Here is a 17814-nt window from a genome sequence, read left to right as displayed (position 1 = left end):
CAAAACAATTCCCTCTGACACATCAAAATGAAACCGTACACAGGAACATCCAATTACTAGCATAACATATCATAAACAGAGGACCCAACAGTGACAATGTCAGACCAATCACAATAGCACAAGTGCCTCAATGTGACAAAGCCACCACATGGACCCCTTCCATCTTGATTGGGTCTCTGCTAGCTAGAGGGGGCAGGGTAACGCATACAGCATGAAGGGTATCAATGATGGAGACAGGCAAGGTAATACATGAAGATGTAACATCATAAAATACACATTTACCAATATCCAAAGAAAAATGCATGCTAAACATGCACTGGTCAAACAATCATCAATCCCCACAAGGGGTGTATACATAGGTTGGACTTCAGACTGGCCACAGATATGATGGAAGCCCAATGCCTATGTGTAAGCTACTGTCACACGCTGCACTCCTTGCAAGCCCATGAAAGGGGAAGCAGGAGTGGCATATGTGTCTGGACCCCAAGCCACAAACACAAACATGAGAAAAGCATGTATGGGCCCAGCCGGAACACACAGTGGATGCCTACAGGTGCCACAAAAAGCAACACACTGTTACATGAATGCATAATAAACAGAAAAATTATAAAAAGTTTAAAAAATGGCCACGGTGGACCGGGGGCAGGGTCAGGGGGAGCCTATAGTGAGAGAGCTGCCACCGCTGTCGGCACCCTCTGGTGTAACATTAGAAGGTGAGCGTGGCAAGGAAAGCTGACTACGCATAGCCCTGGTATGCTCCTCAATGGCAGCAAGCATGCAGGCCTGAAAGGTCTGCTTCTGCATGATTACGGTACAGAGGTCCCCATGCAGCACCTAACGTGTTGCATGGAGTTCTGCCTGCAAGACCTCACGTGACGCACGGACCTCCTCCGGGGTTGCATGGAGTTCCATATGCAAGGCCTCACGTGATGCACGGATGTCCTCCCGGGTTGCATGGAGTTCAGCAGAGATGTTGTGTGTCAGCTGCTCCATCTGCTGTGCTGCCCGTCTACTGCTGGCCACCCCAAGTGCAGCCAGAGTAGTTTTGAGGGAGGTGTTCTCTTCCCTCAGGGCATCCCTGTGGGCCTCTGCCTCTGCAGCCATGGCTGTGCGCAGAGCCCCCAGTTCAGCCAGTCAGTCCCTGTTGGCGGACAACATGTGCAGCCTGTGCGAGCAGCATTTGGACCGCACTGCCTGCTGCTGGAGCTCCATCTGCCTTTCAGGGGGGAGAATGGAATTGGCCACCCTTTCCATGCCCTGAGCCATCATTTCACATGATGGCCCCTGTTGCTGTGCAATGGCATACATGGAATTCTCCCACACAGTTTTCCCGGGTGGCACACTGCGTTGCCGGACACCACGCCTGTCGGGCCCAAGGACACCTGGCCCTTGTTGCGCTGGATCTGCCTGTGGCTGCAGGACTGCATTCCTCCGGAACAGAAGCAAGTAGTGTGGAGTGTGACCCTGCATCCAGATGGACATGCCAACACCGACTGGCCCCTTGAGGGGTCAACTCCCACTGCAGGTGTGTCGGACAGAACAGCATCCACAACAGAATCACTCACCTGCAACAGCAATGAGGGTTCAATTTCTGGTTCCGCACCAGAGGCATAGGGTTCCTCTGAGGTGTACTCAGAGACACCCCCCCTGGCCAGGATGGTCTGGAGCATCAATGGATGTTCATGGGCTACCACCCCATGGCCTCCCCTGGTGCCTCGTAGGGGCTCTGAATACTCCACCCCCTCTGCCATCTCCTCCTCCTCCACTGCATCCAGTGCCTCATCACCTTCACAAAATAAAAAGAAGGCATGACCACACATGTTAACAGCATAGGCCACACACATGGGTATTACAATGTTGACAGCCAACACATGAAGCAGCCATGTGACACATGACACAAACTCAGGCATCCACGCATTGCTAATGTAATGGTACGAGACCCTGAAAGCAGACATGGATGCGTGTCAAATTGCAAAATAAGACATGTACTGCATGGTGCATAGCACCTGCATCACACACATACGCTTGTGACTGGCATAGTCCTTCCACAAACATGACAGATGCCAACACACAGATGGCACGTAGCATAGCCATGACCGACCTGTCAAACAGACCCAGATGGAAGCTCAATACTACTGTCCATGAGCCATGTACAATGCATGTCATTTGACATTTCATTTAAATCACTATGATAAAACACACATGTGTCACAGGCTGCAACGACGCTAGGGTGTTGAAATACAGTGAAGGAAGGCACATGGATTCATCAATGGCAGGTCACTTTGACATCACGCAAGTGAATAGGCATGTGGAAGGGGAGAACGGGGCTCAGAAGTGTGTGGGTGCAGTGCAGTACATGTGAACGGCATCAACTATCATTGAGAACACAGAGGCAGTAATGTGAATGTTGTGGACTGGTGGCAGTGTAATGGCAAGTGCAGTAATTCTGTGTAAAGTGTTGGTAGTGGGTTGTAGGGATACAGTAAACCCCACCCCTAAGGGCGGGGGATGGCTTGGAGGCAGTGCATGGCTCAAAATGGCTGCTCAGAGTACCGTGTTGTAACAGACAGTGTGGGCAGGTGTCAATTGCATTCTTTCGGTCATCTGGGACAACAGCAGCGGAGAGGAGGACAGTAAGCACAACACATGAGGAAGCATCAGAAGTGCGCCCAAACCCGGAGAAGCAACAACAGCAGTTGCATAGATGCAGGGAGGCTGTACCAGAGGGAGGCTTATGCTCGACACAGATGAGAACCCCAAACTAATGGCCATGAGGAGCAACTGACCCTGAGTGAGCAGGAAAGGGATAATGAAATACCATGAGAAGGAAGCAAATACTGGAGCTGGAGTTGAATGAATTGCTTGCCCAGGACCCATATGGACTTGCTGGGAATGCACGGGGTCCAGGAATTAACACTCATAGCCACTGTGAACCTGTGCCATCCGCACAGTCCGAGTGAGATATCCTGCACCAAAGCCAAAGGACGTTCCACACAGTCCAGGTCTGGAAGAGTTGAAGAGCGAAGAGTGTATATTCACAGAAATTCGGTTACTGCCCGTTGCAGTAGTCCGCCATCGGAATCACCAGTCCCATGGAAACAGTGAGCTGCTGGAGGATGGAGAGGTAAGGAAAAATGCCTCTGAGGAGGAACAGCATGCAGGGTGACCACACAGAGACGTCAATCATGTGACGATAGAACGTGAGTGTTGAGTGGAATCTCATCACAGGCTATCCGCCACCATAGGTTGGAGCAACAATAGGGCCAAGAGAGGCTGCACAGAGATTGAGATGGAAGGTGGGAGCAGGTGTGGTGATGAGGATTGCCTCTGTGTGCAAGACATGGTTTGTATGCAGTCTGCATGACAACAAGCACATATAAGTCCAACATCACATGGGACACACATGGCAGTCATATCATTGTAGCCTGAACTGGCAGACAATCATAACATATCACCGAAGCAACATACACATGGCCTGGACACAGACGCATCACCACTCGCTGGACATTGTCTCATAATTTGGCAGCCCTCCCCCACCTTGGACCTGCTCCACTGCGATGAAATCACCAGCGATATCCTCATGTGGAGTGAATTCTTCGTCCTCTGATGGTGTCCCACTGCCAGTCACCAGAGTAGAGACGAACTTTGCAGCCAGCTTGTCTTTTGCTCGGCATCGGATGTCATTCCAACGCTTCATCACATCATTTGCTGTGCACCTCTCATATCCCAAGGCGCTAGCATCCGCGATGCACTGCCAGTGGGCCCTATGCTGAGTAGGCGTATGTTTGCTCTCTGCCGTCACCAGCATGTCACGCGTCCAGTTCCCAATTACAGAAACTCTGCTTTCTTGACATATTTGAGGGCTGAGCCGTGTCTGGGGTCCCAGCCTGTTCTGCTGGAGCACGCTTCTTCACCTTGGGAGGTGGTGCAGATCCTGAGTGGCTTGTGCTGCTCTGGACAGTAGGGGTTGAAGCACAAGTGGACTGGCCAATGGAAGCAGGCAATGACAGGAGGACCGAAGGTCAGACTGCAGGTACTGGCAGATGGGTGCTGTTGCCAGGACCCTGCGCCCCACCTGCCTCAGTGCCAAGGGCCAGGACCAACACAGTCCTGGCTGGGTGACTCAGAGCCGGGGTGGTGTCAGCTGCAGCTGCCCCTGCAGCTTCCACACCCTGGGGGCTCGACGCAGCAGATGACACTGCTGTCCCAGATCCACGTGACCTGGTGACAGCAACTTTCACCACACATGCATTGGCCTTCCCAACACAGCAATCGGCCTGTGAGTCTTCCTGTGCCTGTTCCAGGACCAATCCAGTCCGGGCTGGCTGACCCTGAGCCAGGGTGGCAGTAGCTGCAGCTGCCCCTGCAGCTTGCACACCCTGCCTGCTTGTGACAGCAGGTGGCACTGCTTGTCAGATCTGACGGGTGCTGGGGATGGCAGCAGCAGCTGCATCTCCCTGACCCGCTTGGGGGGGAATAGCTGTCCCTGCATGTGCCTGGACACCCTGCCCTCATGGACCATCCTGGCCATGTTGCCCACCTTGGCCACCCTGGCCACGTTGCCCACCTTGTCCACCTTGGCCACCCTGGACACGTCCCCACCGTGGCCACCTCTGGGAGGTCACCTAGCTTTGCCTCCCTTACCACTTGTTTCCCTCCCAGTCATGGCACTGATGTACTAACGCATTGGGAGGTGCAGACAACAATTGTCCTGGGCAATTGGGATGAAGGGGGCAGAGTATGTGATGGAAAACATATCCCTCCGCTCCTGCAAGGCTGTATGTGATCCCTGGGGAAAAATAACGGGTCACGCAATGCTGAGGCACCCCAAAAACAAAAACAAACATGCACGTAACCCCTCGGTAGCCCACGTGCGATGAGAAAATGTCCCGCAGTATGCTGTGGCACCCAGGAACACAAAAAAAGCATACGCGGGGAACACGTAGGCTACTATGACCTCGAAAATTGGGGACGCGACACACAGGGGCAACCACAGTGTGAAAAATGCGAGCGCCACTCACCGTCTGCCTGGAAAAATGAAGAAAAACACACAGACGTGTGCGCATAGACAACTCCCCCGCCAAAACAACAAGTACGCACTGCCACAGTAGTGATCAATTTGCGTGTGAACCCACCAAAATATGAATGTCACGCGTCGGTCTCCACGAAAAGCACATATGGTGCACTGTTGTCCTATGCGGACCTTTAACCCGTACTGAACGGCAACACCCAACATCCGGCACGCATGACGTAACTTACATGCGTAGGGCCTTTCCTCTGACCATACCCGCAGGCAGCCCACACCACAAGGGACCCCCCAACACCCGTGACCATACCCTGCAGGCAGCCCACCCGTGACCATACCCCGCAGGTAGCCCACACCACAAGGGACCCCCATCACCCGTGATCATACCCGCTGGCAGCCCACACCACAAGGGACCCCCCCACACCTGTGAGCATACCCCGCAGGCAGCACACCCGTGTCCATAGCCGTAGGCAGCCCACACCACAAGGGACCCCCCAACACCCGTGACCATACCCTGCAGACAGCCCACGCCACAAGGGATGTCCCAACTCCTGTGACCATACCCTGCAGGCAGCCCACCCATGACAATACCCTGCAGGCAGCCCACCTGTGACCATACCCTGCAGGCAGCCCACACCACAAGGGACCCCTCATCACCCGTGACCATACCCCACAGGCAATCCACACCACAAGGTATCCCCAACACCCGTGATCATACCCCGCAGGCAGCCCACACCACAAGGGACCCCCCAAGATCCATGACCATACACCACAGGCAGCCCACGCTACAAGAGACCCCCCCATCACCCGTGACCATAACCGGAGGCAGCACGTGTTTGCGGCTGATGGGAGCACATGCGGCCCTTTCCACGCTATTTGTCTGGTGCAAGCGGGGTATACGATTTTGCGGGGGTAGGCGAGGACCTTTCCATGTGATTTGGCTGGCGCAAGCAGTTTACGTGATTTTGCGGGGGTACACAACGGCATTTCCACGCAATTTGTCTGGCACAAACGGGGTACGTGATTTTGCAGGGGTACGCAAAGGCCTTTCCACGCGATATGGCTGGCGCGGGCAGGGTACGCGATTTTGGGGGGTTATGCAAGGGCATTTTCACGCGATTTGGCTGGCACAAGCGGGTTACGTGATTTCGCAGGTGTACGCGAGAGCCTTTCCACGCAATTTGGCTGGCACGAGCGGGTGACGCTCCGATTTTTCATGTGATTACGATGGCGGGGGGCTTTGTGCTGGGCTATGGATGGCGCTAGGCCTTGCGCTGTATTGGGCATTTCAATGGTCTTTTGGCTGCGCACAGGGGCTTGTTGGGGGCGTAACTAGCGCTTCTGGATGTTAAATGTGCCATAGCTAGTAATGGCTCAGCAAATCCATGAATACGCGTGACGCACAATTGCTGCTTTCGCCACGACTAGCGCACGCATGCCGCACGCTCCTTCTCTGCACACGGCGCTTGCGCTGTTTCTGCGCTGGATTCTATGAATCGGGCCCTACGTGTCAATGTTGATGGAGAGCTTACTATGAAAGATCATGTATCCCATATTAGGACCTCCTGTGGTTACGTGATTAAATTTGTTAACCAAATCAGACCCTAAATCTCTGTTGAGAATAGATCCACCTTATCATCGGCACTTATTAAGTCGAGACTCAATCATTGTAATAGTCTCTTGGCAGAGACCTCGAAGTCAAATATTCAGTCGCTGCAGATGGTGCAGAATAGTGCTGTTCATGCTGTTTTCGGTTTGCGAAAACATGATCACGTTTCTTAGGCCAGAAAAAAGTTACACTGTTTGCCTGTAGTACACAGCATTCCTCAAAAGATTCTAACATTGGCTCACAAATACTGGTGATCCACTGCCCTTCCTTATCCTATGAAACAATTGACTCCAGATAAACCTGCACATGCCCTGCAATCCGGGGATTTACACAAACTGAAACAGTCACGTTTCAAATTGTCTAAATTTATTGGATGCAACTTTTCAGTGCAGGCATCCAGGGAATGGAATGCCCTCCCAAACAAATATGTTCCATCTCTTCCCTGCTTTGCTTTATAAAAGCAGTCAAAACACACTGTTTTGGCTATGCATCACTCCTCTGCCCATGTCCTTTTGTATCTCGCTATCTGTGCATTATTTTTGTGCACCTTGAGGTCTATGGGCATTTGGCACTTTAGAAGAATTGAATGAATGAATTAATAAATAAATAAACGTCAATACAACAGTGTGGCACACACTAATGTTGTACCAAACATAGTATGTAGAATGTACTGTTTAAGAGGGTCAAAAAATGAATGTATATGTAAAATTGTATGCAATTAAAGCTTTTAAAATATCCTGCTTAACAAATTATACAGCTTTATTACCGTATGCAACTAAGTAACCATACCAAGTAATATTCTATTTGTTATCTTCACAAAGAAACAAATACATATTCCATAAGCACTATCCTCAATTGTACTTCAATTATATCATTCCAGCATATAACAAATACTGTTTAGTCCCCCTACAGTACCTATCGTTACTATACACATATTACTATACTGTTTGTTGCCAGTGGCCAGATTCTTAGGGGCATGGCCTATGTCCATGCCCCCAAGAATCTGGCCACTGGCCTCAACCACCACAATAGAATCAAACCATATAACAAGTATGCACAATACACCTTCAAATAACAAAACTCGCCCTGAACCCCCTGCAATCCAAATTATGTCAGCGGACACTAATATTGACCACGGACTCGGCGGCACCTGGAAGCCCTTTTTTCCACCTATAAAAACAGCTCCATATCAATTTTATTCCAATCCCACCCTCTTTCCAATCCCTCTTTCGGCCACCAAATGACCCCAAATGTGTTATCCACACTTTTTTCCTCATTGCCCTATCCGCTGACACCGGTGGCTGTCCGTAGATCCAAAATGTCGACCATATAAAAAAATCTGACGCACCTCACGTTGTTCAACATCCTATCAGCGTGCGTTTTTGGTGACCGCAGACATCGAGCCACCCCATGATTGGTCCAGAGGTGTCCGTGGACCCCAAATCAGGAAATGAGTCCACGGACTGGCCTCAGATAGCACACATTTCTTTACCTACTTTTTGGAAATTTTTTGTAAAACTACTGGACGGATTTACACCAAATTTACAAAAGCACGCTTTTGGAACAAAGCTGCTGGTCCCAGCGGAAATTTGGTAAAAATTCATCCAGCGGTTTGGGCTGTAGGCACGAGCAAAAGTTTTTCCATTGCGTCTGAGGATTTCCTCAAATTTTGGGACCCCCCCTATAACTGTCCCCAGTGGACGAAACTGCACCCAACTTTGCAAAATCATTCTGAGAGGGGCATTTACTTTTTCTTGCAGAGTTTGGTGAGGATTCCTCCCAGGGAAGGGGCAAAGTTATGAGCCACTCAAAAAGTGCTCTTTCTAGGAGTTGAACAACTTAACCACAACTACAGGGCTGCTACCATAGGCCCTGCCATATATTTATAGAACCTTGATTGAGAATTCCTTTATTTTGGACCATTGTACTTTTCTGTCTGGGTTGCTACTGTTTCACATTCACACCCCTATTGAGAGTATAGCCTTCCCACAGCAAACGTTACCACAAAAGGAGAAGATGGCATATCTCTCAACTGTGCATTTCACCTTTATGATTGGGATCACTCTTTCTTTGCATCAGTATGGGTGCTGAGTAGGCGGTGCTGACTCTACTTATCCTTGTACTCCTGTGGGGCAAAAGTCAATTCGTCACAGTGGAGAAGAAATCACCAGCACCACAAGTGTAGATGTCATAAATCTTCTAATGCATGCACTATTACTCGAGTTTGTGTAGCCATCTTGTCAGAATGTTGCAGTATTAACAGTTTTTTGTCACACTGGTTTTGAACTGAGCTAGATCATCGTTTTAAGCATTGTGCTATTCAGTACGCTTTGTCTAGGTTTTTTACACAGTCACACCCAAGTCACGGAGCTCCTTTGCCCACAATGAATGTGGCACACATAAAAGCGCTTTGATTTATTTCAGGTTCTTTTTGGTAAGGCCTCCAACCCGTCTCGCATACAACCCCAACAAATAAATACCCAGTGGCACAATGGACTAGTAACCAGGCCGGGGTGTATTAAGAATATATTTATTAATTAATTATTTTTGCCAAATAGCAAAAACAGATTACATCAGCCACCAATGTTGTGGCAACACAAGAACAAAATGACTTCTGTAAAGGCACTAACATAGAGATTGCACTAAAATATGCATCTTCAATTCTTTCCTTTTAAATCACACGCCAATACAGAAAAGAACAATTCAAGGCACACAGTGAGTGCAGATTGAAAACACAATGTTTTGATAACTTTCCTCCCAGCAACCCTCACCCTCCAAACATCAATATGGCTCGACTCCTAGGAATGGAAGGCAGTTGCCGGGAGTCTGGGAAAATCGGATTTTGAATTAGAATCACTGATGCAATGTGGGAAAGAATAAAAAGCCAGTGGAAATTCGTTTTGCACAGCACAATGGGAAAATTGGATTTGGGGTCTTACTCACAGAAACAATATGAAAGAAAGAAAAGCAATGAAAATTAATTTCTCCACACCTAACAAGCACAGGTAGGGCTTTAGGGTTTTGGTCAGAGCCCAGTGGGAAAATCGTTTTTTAGATTAAGCACAGCTGTAAAGTGACAGAATGAAAATGCAAATGGGAAAATTGTTTTTGCAACACCTACCAAGAACAGATAGGGTTTATGGGATTTTGGTCAGAGCACAATGGCTACAAAGGGGCAATTTCGTTTTGCACCTTGTATATTTATTTCTTTATTTGTATTTATAAAGCACCCAGCGGCCCGGAGACATCGTGCCGCTGTTACAGAATATTCACTTAATGCATGTTATGACAGTGTTACAGAGGCAAATATAGACATTCAATGACAGTGTTGGGATGTGTTCCGAGGTTACAGAGGAACAATGTTGGAGGCAGTAAAGTATGGTAACGGTTTAGTTAAACAACTTTGTTTTTAATACTTTTCTGTATGCTGTGAGGGATTCTTCCTTTCTGTAACTGAGCGGCAGCGAGTTCCAAGCTTTCGGGGCTAGTACATCAAAGCTGGTTCCTCCAGCTTTAGCTCTGTTGAATGCTGGGACTGAGAGTCGGTGTGAGTATTGGTCACGTTTTGGTCTGTGGGCAGGAGCCTGCTGTATTCTTTCCGCTAGGTAGACTGGGGCGGTCTGGGCAAGGCATCTGTGTGTCTTGCCCAGACAAGGGCCTTGAATGTTGAGGGCCTTGAATGTTGGTCAGAGCACATGTTATGCGCTCTTTGATCCGGAGCCAGTGGGCATCATTTCTTGCCTGGGAGATGTGCTCTCTCTTGGGGATAGTGAGTGCAGCTCTAAGGGCGCTGTTTTGTGCAATTTGCAGTCTGTTGATGTTGTTTGCGGAGATGCCTAGGAGTAGGATGTTACAGTAATCCAACTGTGCGCCGATTGTGACTCTAGCAATGTTAAGGCAGTTATTTGGTGATAGGTAGCGTTCCACTGCATTTATAATTTTTGATATAAGTGCTGCTGATGATGATATGGCGCTGACTTGCCTATCCATTGATAGGGTGGAGTCCAGGTAGACACCAAGTGTTTTCACTGCAGCAGAGGTTGTAATGACAGTGTTCTCGGTGCTGAAGGAGCTATATTTGTCATCTAGTTTTTTAGGGATTCTTTGGGGCCCACCAGTAGTATTTCTGTTTTTTCGCCGTTTAGACATAGGCAATTGGCTGCCATCCAAGTTTGGATGTGCGCATATGTGTCTTGGAGGGTGTTGAGGTCTTGATCATAGTTACCTGTTAGAGGGAGAAGAATGTGTGTATCATCGGCATACTTAGTGAAGGCTATGCCGAAATCTTCTAGGTCGCTGAATAGGGTGAGAGTGAATCGATTAGAGAGAGTGGGGGAGGTACAAGAACCGTGTGGGACACCACATCCAATGGGAGATAGAAAGGCAGATGCCTGGTCTGAAAAGACTCTCATAGCTCTACCATCCAGGAAGGAGGTGATCTAAGCAGTGGCTTCTTGGGAGAAGTGGGCTGTGTCCGTGAGATGTTTACACAGGATCTTGTGGTCAACCAAGTCAAAGGCCGCCGAAAGATCTAAGAGTAGGAGGAGTGAGGACTTGCCTTTGTCCATGGCTTCGAGTAGTTGGTTCTTGAGGTCAAGTAGGGCTGACTCTGCCGTGGTGAGGGCGGAAGCCAGATTGTCTTTTTCAGAGGATGTTGTGTGCTTCTAGGTAAGACTGAATCTGTAGATATGCAGCCTTGTCCAGAATTTGCAACAGGAATGGCATAGTGGTAATTGGATGGTAGTTGTTTGGAGAGTCAGGGTCAAGGTTGTTTTTTTTTTAATAGATGCCGAACCCAAGCTTCCTTACGGGTGAGTGGGACGGTGCTAGTGGCAAAGGAGGCATTGATGAAGGTGGTGACAAATGGGGCAAGAGCCGTTGTGCAGTATTTAACTAGGTCAGCTGGGCAAATGTCTCCTTTACATAACGATGGTTTGGTATGCTTCATGATCAATAGGACTTTGGGAATTTTTACTTCCCTAAATGCGATTTCCTAAATGTATAAGCAAAGGCGCTGCCATGCTTCCCCTTGATATGATATATGATATGGTATTTGTAACGCGCCTATACACAAGTGTTTCAAGGCGCGACGAGGCAGGGAGGGGGGGACAAGGGGAGACAGACAACGATCCTACTAGGCCAGGTGTCATTCAGATCGCGCAAGTGCAGGGGTAGGGGAGGGGGAAAAAGTGCAAGGGGAAGGGGAGGGGGAAAAGTGCAGTACAAGGTAAGTGGCGTACGTAATAAATAAATAAATAGGGCCAGCTGGTGGCAAGTGTGAGGTAAGTGCAGAACAAGTGCTGGGGGAGGGGGGGGCTGTAGGGATACAGAGACAGTCCCGCAGTGCAAAGGGGTTCCAGGGCATCAGTGCAAGTGGAGAGTGGCAGGGCCCAGGACCGAGGCCGTTTAGAGTGGTCCAGTTGCAGGATCAGTGCAGTTTCAGTGAAAATTAATTAGCAGTTCAGCAGGGGAGAGGGAGAGGGAAAGCAGAAGCAAAGAGGAAGGTTTTGAGGTGCTTCCGGAACCGGAGATGGTTCTCCTCAAGTTTCAGGGAGGCAGGAAGGCTGTTCCAGAGGGAGGCCCCTGCCGCGGAGAGAGATCTACCCCCAGCTCGTTGCTTCGAGAAGCGGCTAACCCTGAGGGAGTTGGATGCGGATGAGCGAAGGGCTCGGGAAGGAAGATATTTGGGAAGAGAGAGTTGAAGGTATTTAGGACCCAGGCCCCAGAAGGCCTTGTGGACAATGCAGAGGGTTTTGAACTTTATCCTCGCAGCCACTGGGAGCCAGTGTAGAGATTTCAGTCCTGGAGAGATACGGTCCCCGGGCTTGAGGCCAAGGACAAGCCTCGCAGTTCTGTTCTGGATGAGTTGCAGAGGGCGGAGAGTGGAGGCAGGCAGATTAAGATAGAGGCTGTTACAGTAGTCCAGCTTCGAGAGAACCAGGGCTCGGGAGACAGTGAGCTTCTGGGGGAAGGAGAGGAAGGGAAGAATACCTCTGAGGAGGTGCAGCTGGTAGTGTGACCTCTTGGCGACATCAGAAATATGAGGAGAGAAGGAGAGTGTGGAGTCGAAGATGACCCCAAGGTTTTTTGCCTTGCAGGTAGGAGCAGGGAGGGGGCCAAGGGAGGCAGGCCAGAGAGCTACAGGGAAGGAGGGAGTGGGAGTACCGATGAGTAGAATCTCAGTCTTACTGGCATTAAGGCAGAGGTCATTGGCGGCACACCATTCTTGGATAGTAGACAGACAGTCAGAGATGAGGGAAGGAGAGGGGGAGGCTGAGGGTAGCCTGAAAATGAGCTGGGTATCGTCCGCATAGCACTGGAAATTAGGGCAGAGAGCGGCGATGCGGTGGGCAAGGAGTGCCAGATACTGGTTGAACAGCCAGGGAGAGAGATTAGATCCCTGGGGGACACCACAGGTGGAGAAAAAGATGTCGGAGAGGAAGGACCCCAGTTGGACCTGGGAGGGTCGATTTGAAAGGAAAGAGGTCAACCATGCCAGAGCCTGACCAGTGATACCCAGGTTTTCCCGGAGACGGTTGAGCAGGATGGCATGGTTGACAGTGTCAAAGGCAGAGGAGAGATCGAGCAGAATGAGAACACACGGGGTGTTGGAATCAAGGTTCAAGAGCAGGTCTTCTGATTTAAAATAAAGGGGATCAATGAGGAAATTTGTTCTGCACCCTGAAGTGGAAATAGGACTTTGGGATTAATTATTTTGGTCAGTCTATAGGTCTATATCAGTTCACAACACACTGGGAAAAGACTGTTGGTTTTGAATGCCAACAATAGAGAATGTGAATTCAATAGGGGAATTAATTGATTTACTTAGACAAATATGCTAGGGATCTACACAGAAACATGAGATTTTTCAATGGGGAAATAACTAAAACAGTGCTGGAGAAATATAGGGCCTACGCAATCTATGACTTTGGGGTAGTTCTACTTACAGGAGAGGCCTTGAACTGGGCATCAGGAACCTCAGAGCACCGCTGGGACAGAGAGGGGTCAGTCAAAGATCTCCTCTGAGTCCTTCATGGGGACCCATCCAGCTTCTATGTCTCCTGGCTCCTGTCTCCACTGCAAGACTTAGGCCTCTCTGCTGGATGTTATTTGCCAGGTTTCAGCAGCAGATCGCCTCTCAGAATTATTGGAAGAAGTCCAGCTCTGATGAAAACTGGCTTACTTATAGGGTAAATGACATCACTAACTTGTCATGATTCCCGCAAAAGGGATTGGTTAATGTTCACTACCCACCTCCCACATGTGTGCTGATAGGACAAGGGGATGGAGGAGTGATTTGGAAGAGCTGTGGGAGGAGAGAGCTTCGTCATCTCACTTTGACAGATCGGCTCAGTCTGCATTGAGCTCACAAAATATCTCAACATGGCAAGTACCATGAATTTTCAAATCTTTACATGCATGAATACATTTTTAAGAACTATATTTTAAAGAGAATCAGATGAGACTAGTCTGGAGGCTGCACGTCCTTCCTGTGCAGAGATACAGTTTTTCTTCATTTACTCAGGAGCCATATCAATGAAAAACATGCCACTTTACAGTTATTGTATTAATTATTACCAGCATGCGTTTACCAACTTTTGCATCGCTTGGAATCAAGGAAAGGCCCAAATCACATTTTCATTAACAACTTTAGTTGTGTTTATTCCACCAAAATAATGTTTAGCATGGATAGAAGGGGGTGACTGTCACCTTTAATAAAAGCTTGGAATGACCATTGTGACATACGGGATAAAATGTATTTCTCCCATTTTAATCACCCGCAGTTTCACAAGTCTCTTTCACTGGGCCCCCCACCTATTTTGAAGTTTAATTTCTCTTTCAGGCATGTGACTTAAGCAGAGAGATCTGTGTTTAGATTTCGCCTCCCCCTTCAATTCCTAATGGCCACACTAATGCGCTTGTTATGGGACTTGTGGGACAGACATGGCTTATCAGCTCCCTGCTGTGCTTCCATCTAAATCATTGTATTTCTTTCTATATAGTGAAGTACTGGCTTTGATTGATGATGACACCCAGGCCTGTCTTCAAGTCAGCAGAGGGAAGTTCCTGTAGCTTAGTTTCATGTTGGGAGAAGTCACCAGCAGCACATGGCCTTTAAAACTCACACACAATTGCTTTTAAATGACATCTTATAAGGCACACAATGTCAGCACATATATAGTATCACTTTTAAATTATTCTTTATATATGGGGGTTAGATAAAAACATCATATTCACACTTTTTGAGGTTTTGGTGAGCATTTCGCTTAACATATCGTTAATTTGGAGGGAAAAACGAAAATTACATTCTTATATTTAATTTACATGCTATGCTCCGTTTCACTTGGGCTGCTTGGAGCACAATTCTGGTATCCCATTGAAGATACTGTGTACTGCGGTTTCTTGGTGTGTAAATGCAGGTCTCCATGGATTGAATATAAACAGCATTGCCATGTTTTGTTTTTTTCCTTCCCGAAAGGCATTGAGCACATCTTTGCACTTTTTAGAGTGAAGCCCACTTTCTTTCCTTAGATTTTTAGGCCTGTTTTTGGTTTCATAGGCCTCAGGTCTGGCATCATTTCTGTGCTGGCCTTGTGTTTTGGTGAGAATGCATAAATGACTCTGGCCTCTGTATTTCTGGCCTTCACGGGCTATATTTTACCCCACAGTGTGAATCAACTTAAGATACTTTACTCCTGCGTTTCATTGTGTAAATTGCGAATCAATGCGCAGATATTTTCTGAAAAAGATGTTGGGAGAATTAAAGCGGGAAGGTCATGATATGTGCTACTTCACTGAGGAAACGAAGATGTACTGTCTGGGAAAGTTATGTATGTAAGAGTTATTAATCTTGCTTCTGGAATACTAAAGAGCTAAAAGATGCAAACGAAATAGTATGTTTCAAGGAAATGCTTTTTGCTTCTTGTATTTCTGGTTGTCACTTGTATTTGTGCATTTAAAAAAATGAAATATGCATTAACTAAAACATTATTTCATTTTATTCCCGGTGCACAACAGGAAAGAAACGTCCACCAAATGTCGGTGTCATTTGATTTTGTCCAGTGTCCCCTATAGGCATTTTTGACGGCACTGGCACGTGACCTGCCAAAATACCAATCAGCGCCAGACGAGCAAAGAATTATGCCTCTGGCCGTCATGAAAATCCGTGCGCTGGTGCCAATACTAACAGAATGTGAGGAATTCCGTGGAAACAAACACAGGCATGCTTTATGCCTGCAAACTTCCTGCTGGGCGAAAAAACACTGCTTCTTTCACAACATACAGTGGACGGCAAATACCGAGGAGAGCTTGAAACTGCCACGCAAAACATGACGAAGAGCTGGGGTGCCGCCAGCCAGAGCTTTTTAATGTGTTTGCATCGGTATGCCGCTAGACCTCGGGCGGGCTTCAGCGTAATTGAGCTGAAGTGGCATTCCACTCCTTCTGGCAGAACGGCGTGCATCGAGTCCAGCTTTCTCCACAGCCGAAGATGGGCAGCGGTGTGCCCCGGGACCCAGGCAGTGCCCTGAAAAGGTGGTGCCCGCGTAGATTCTGCTTGGCGACTCTGACTCTGCTCCTGGCCGTCATCTGCCTCTGCCCTGGTGAGAAACAACACCCGCGTATGTGTGTGTGAGGTATAGATCTGCTATGCACAACGTGATGGACAGGCTCCAGGCTGGTAGTGGAGTCGGGAGTTTGGGGGGATTAAATCTGCCCTACACAAATGCCTACTCTGCCAACCACAACCACCCCAGTACTTTCACTGCAAATGACACATGGAATGAATTAGCGCGTAAAAGCAGATATAAATGCTGTGGTGTAGAACGTACACATGTCACCTCTGTTGCCAACTTATTTAATTGGTACCATATAGTGGTATAATAAGAGGTGGCCAGAAATAATACTGATTTTCAATAGCCCAGAAAATGTTAACTAAAATGCGTGTGATACATAAGCGCAAGAGGCAGCATAAAAAAAGGAAAGCCGCTTTTCATTCTTTCTTAGGATAATTCAATGACCGTCTTTTATATCCAAAGCACGTGACATGGCTGTGCAGCTATTAACAGGTAGTTATCTTTTTTTATTCCACTTGCTCCGGCAGGTTTTACTCTTTCATAGCCCTTTAAATAAACATTAAAAAACGGTCGTATTAACCCACACAGTGTACTTATTCAATAAAATTAGAAGTGAGGAAAGACTTAGTTGGCGCTGCTCGGATTCGATCCTTTGATGGCAGTTTCAACACAGATCTCAGAAGTGAGCGCCTAACTCACCGAGGAACCCGACTGGCATATATCAGTGCAGTAATCTGACAACGGAATACGTCTGTAGGCAACGTGAAGCCCACAGGTTCACTCGAGAGAGGGGGAATGGGAAGCGGGGGAAGGGGGGCGGGGGAAGGGGGGCGGGGGGCGGTGACTCCACCTTTTATGTTTTCTAGATCCATAAAATAAGTGCTAATGAGTGGGTACCATAGCGCCTGCTATTAGACGCTCTGCAAAACGTTGTTAGTAAGCGCTATATAAACAAACAGTGCTAATGTCAACAGTTTGGTTTGAACAGTGAAATAGTTGTCTTGTCTGTCTATGGACAGATACTCATTGCATACGTCAGGCATTCATAGCGGTGTCAGCCCCTACTGGCCCCCCACCCCTACCTTGGAACCGAAGCTACTAACAAAAGACAGACATTGGTTTACATTTGGAAACAACAGGTCGCAATTTATTGGAGCATACAACACAGGGGGCAGTCCCAGCCCAAAAGCATCATGGTTCATTACCATACTTACAAAGTGGCCCACAAGGAGGGCAAAGTTCTACTGCTGAATGTTCTCGGTGTCCCCTTGCCGCCCATGGCTTCCACAAGGCACCGGACACACGCTCCAGCTTTGTACTGCATGGAGTACTTCCTCCTCGGGCCACTGAATCTTGCAGGTGAGGAATCACAAGTATCCCTAAGGGACTCAGTGCCCATCGTCCGATTTTGGCTCGAGTGCGGCCATTTGGAAACCTGCCCATGGTTCAAGCCGCGGCGTACTCGCCTCCCGGGCTAGGACTGTCCCGAACTCCGCCTGTGACAGAAATGGAAAGATTAATACATAATACAGGAATCATAAGCAAGCATCATTAAACCACTTACACCTCGAAATCCGCTGAAAACAGAAACCGTTTGTCATACT

The 17814-nt window shown here is 48.3% G+C and overlaps 1 protein-coding gene and 1 long non-coding RNA gene across 2 annotated transcripts in view; one reads left to right on the top strand and one right to left on the bottom strand.

The window, feature by feature from the left end:
• Window positions 1-15828: 15828 nt before the first annotated feature.
• The window catches only part of ECRG4 (ECRG4 augurin precursor), a 48246-nt gene continuing 46260 nt past the window's right edge, over window positions 15829-17814 (top strand). Inside the window, exon 1 of the mRNA XM_069636901.1 lies at window positions 15829-16237. Coding sequence (XP_069493002.1) covers window positions 16126-16237 — 112 coding nt within the window. The 5' untranslated portion in view covers window positions 15829-16125. The remainder of the gene's footprint in view (window positions 16238-17814) is intronic.
• LOC138526310 (uncharacterized) overlaps window positions 17330-17814 on the bottom strand; it is a 93188-nt gene continuing 92703 nt past the window's right edge. Inside the window, exon 3 of the long non-coding RNA XR_011283550.1 lies at window positions 17330-17706. This is a non-coding gene — a long non-coding RNA (uncharacterized lncRNA). The remainder of the gene's footprint in view (window positions 17707-17814) is intronic.

This window comes from Ambystoma mexicanum, chromosome 7p, assembly GCF_040938575.1.
Source record: "Ambystoma mexicanum isolate Mex_15411 chromosome 7p, UKY_AmexF1_1, whole genome shotgun sequence".
Taxonomy (NCBI): Eukaryota; Metazoa; Chordata; class Amphibia; order Caudata; family Ambystomatidae; genus Ambystoma; species Ambystoma mexicanum.
Note: the sequence above shows the minus strand (reverse complement) of the source record. Positions and strands in the feature narration are given on the sequence as shown.